Below are 643 nucleotides of genomic sequence, written 5' to 3' on the forward strand. Positions count from 1 at the left end.
TCCCCAGGACAAGCAGGGAGATGTGCCCTGCCCTGCCAGGGCCTTCTGTGTCCCCCTCTTCCCTGGCACAGGCAGCGGTGCCCAGTGCTGTCCCCCTCCTCCTGCCAGGCTCAGCACCTTGCTGATGACCGTGCGGATGGCAAACAGCTTCTCGGTGGGGTCTCCCGCCTCCGAGAGGGGAGCATCATAGTCGTAGCTGGTGGTCACTGGTTTGTACTGGTCCTTGAAGTCAGCACCTGGCCAGGGAAGCGATGGGGGCTGGAGGAAGGGGCTCTGGCAGTGCCCAGGGCATGGAACCCAGCCCCAGGCTGGCTGCAATGCAATGGGGGTGCATGACCCAGAACTGGGATGCCCTGCCTGGATACAAAAGGAGTCCCCGGGGGGGACAAGCTTGGCTTCAGGGGCCCTTGAGTAAGTGTCAGCCTGCTCCATGGGACAGAACAGGAGCCTGAAGGAGACTCCTCGGGGATGGCCAAGGAAAGCCCCCCAGCCCCGCAGTGTGCCCACCCTCTCCAGGGCAGGGCCCTACTCACCACTCCAGTAGGCGAAGTTCGTCCCCCCGTGGAACATGTACCTATGGGACACCCCAGAGAGCCCCATCAGCACCCCCCACAGACCCAGTGGGGGCTCACCAGGCGCTGCC

The 643-nt window shown here is 64.4% G+C and overlaps 1 protein-coding gene across 1 annotated transcript in view; it reads right to left on the minus strand.

The window, feature by feature from the left end:
• The window catches only part of GLB1L (galactosidase, beta 1-like), a gene marked incomplete at its 5' end in the record, with an annotated part of 5,341 nt that overhangs the window by 2,206 nt on the left and 2,492 nt on the right, over positions 1 to 643 (minus strand). Inside the window, 2 exons of the mRNA XM_009574770.1 lie at positions 71 to 236; positions 534 to 574. Coding sequence (XP_009573065.1) covers positions 71 to 236; positions 534 to 574 — 207 coding nt within the window. The remainder of the gene's footprint in view (positions 1 to 70; positions 237 to 533; positions 575 to 643) is intronic.

Source organism: Fulmarus glacialis, unplaced genomic scaffold (genome assembly GCF_000690835.1).
Source record: "Fulmarus glacialis isolate BGI_N327 unplaced genomic scaffold, ASM69083v1 scaffold17770, whole genome shotgun sequence".
In the NCBI taxonomy this organism is placed as follows: domain Eukaryota; kingdom Metazoa; phylum Chordata; class Aves; order Procellariiformes; family Procellariidae; genus Fulmarus; species Fulmarus glacialis.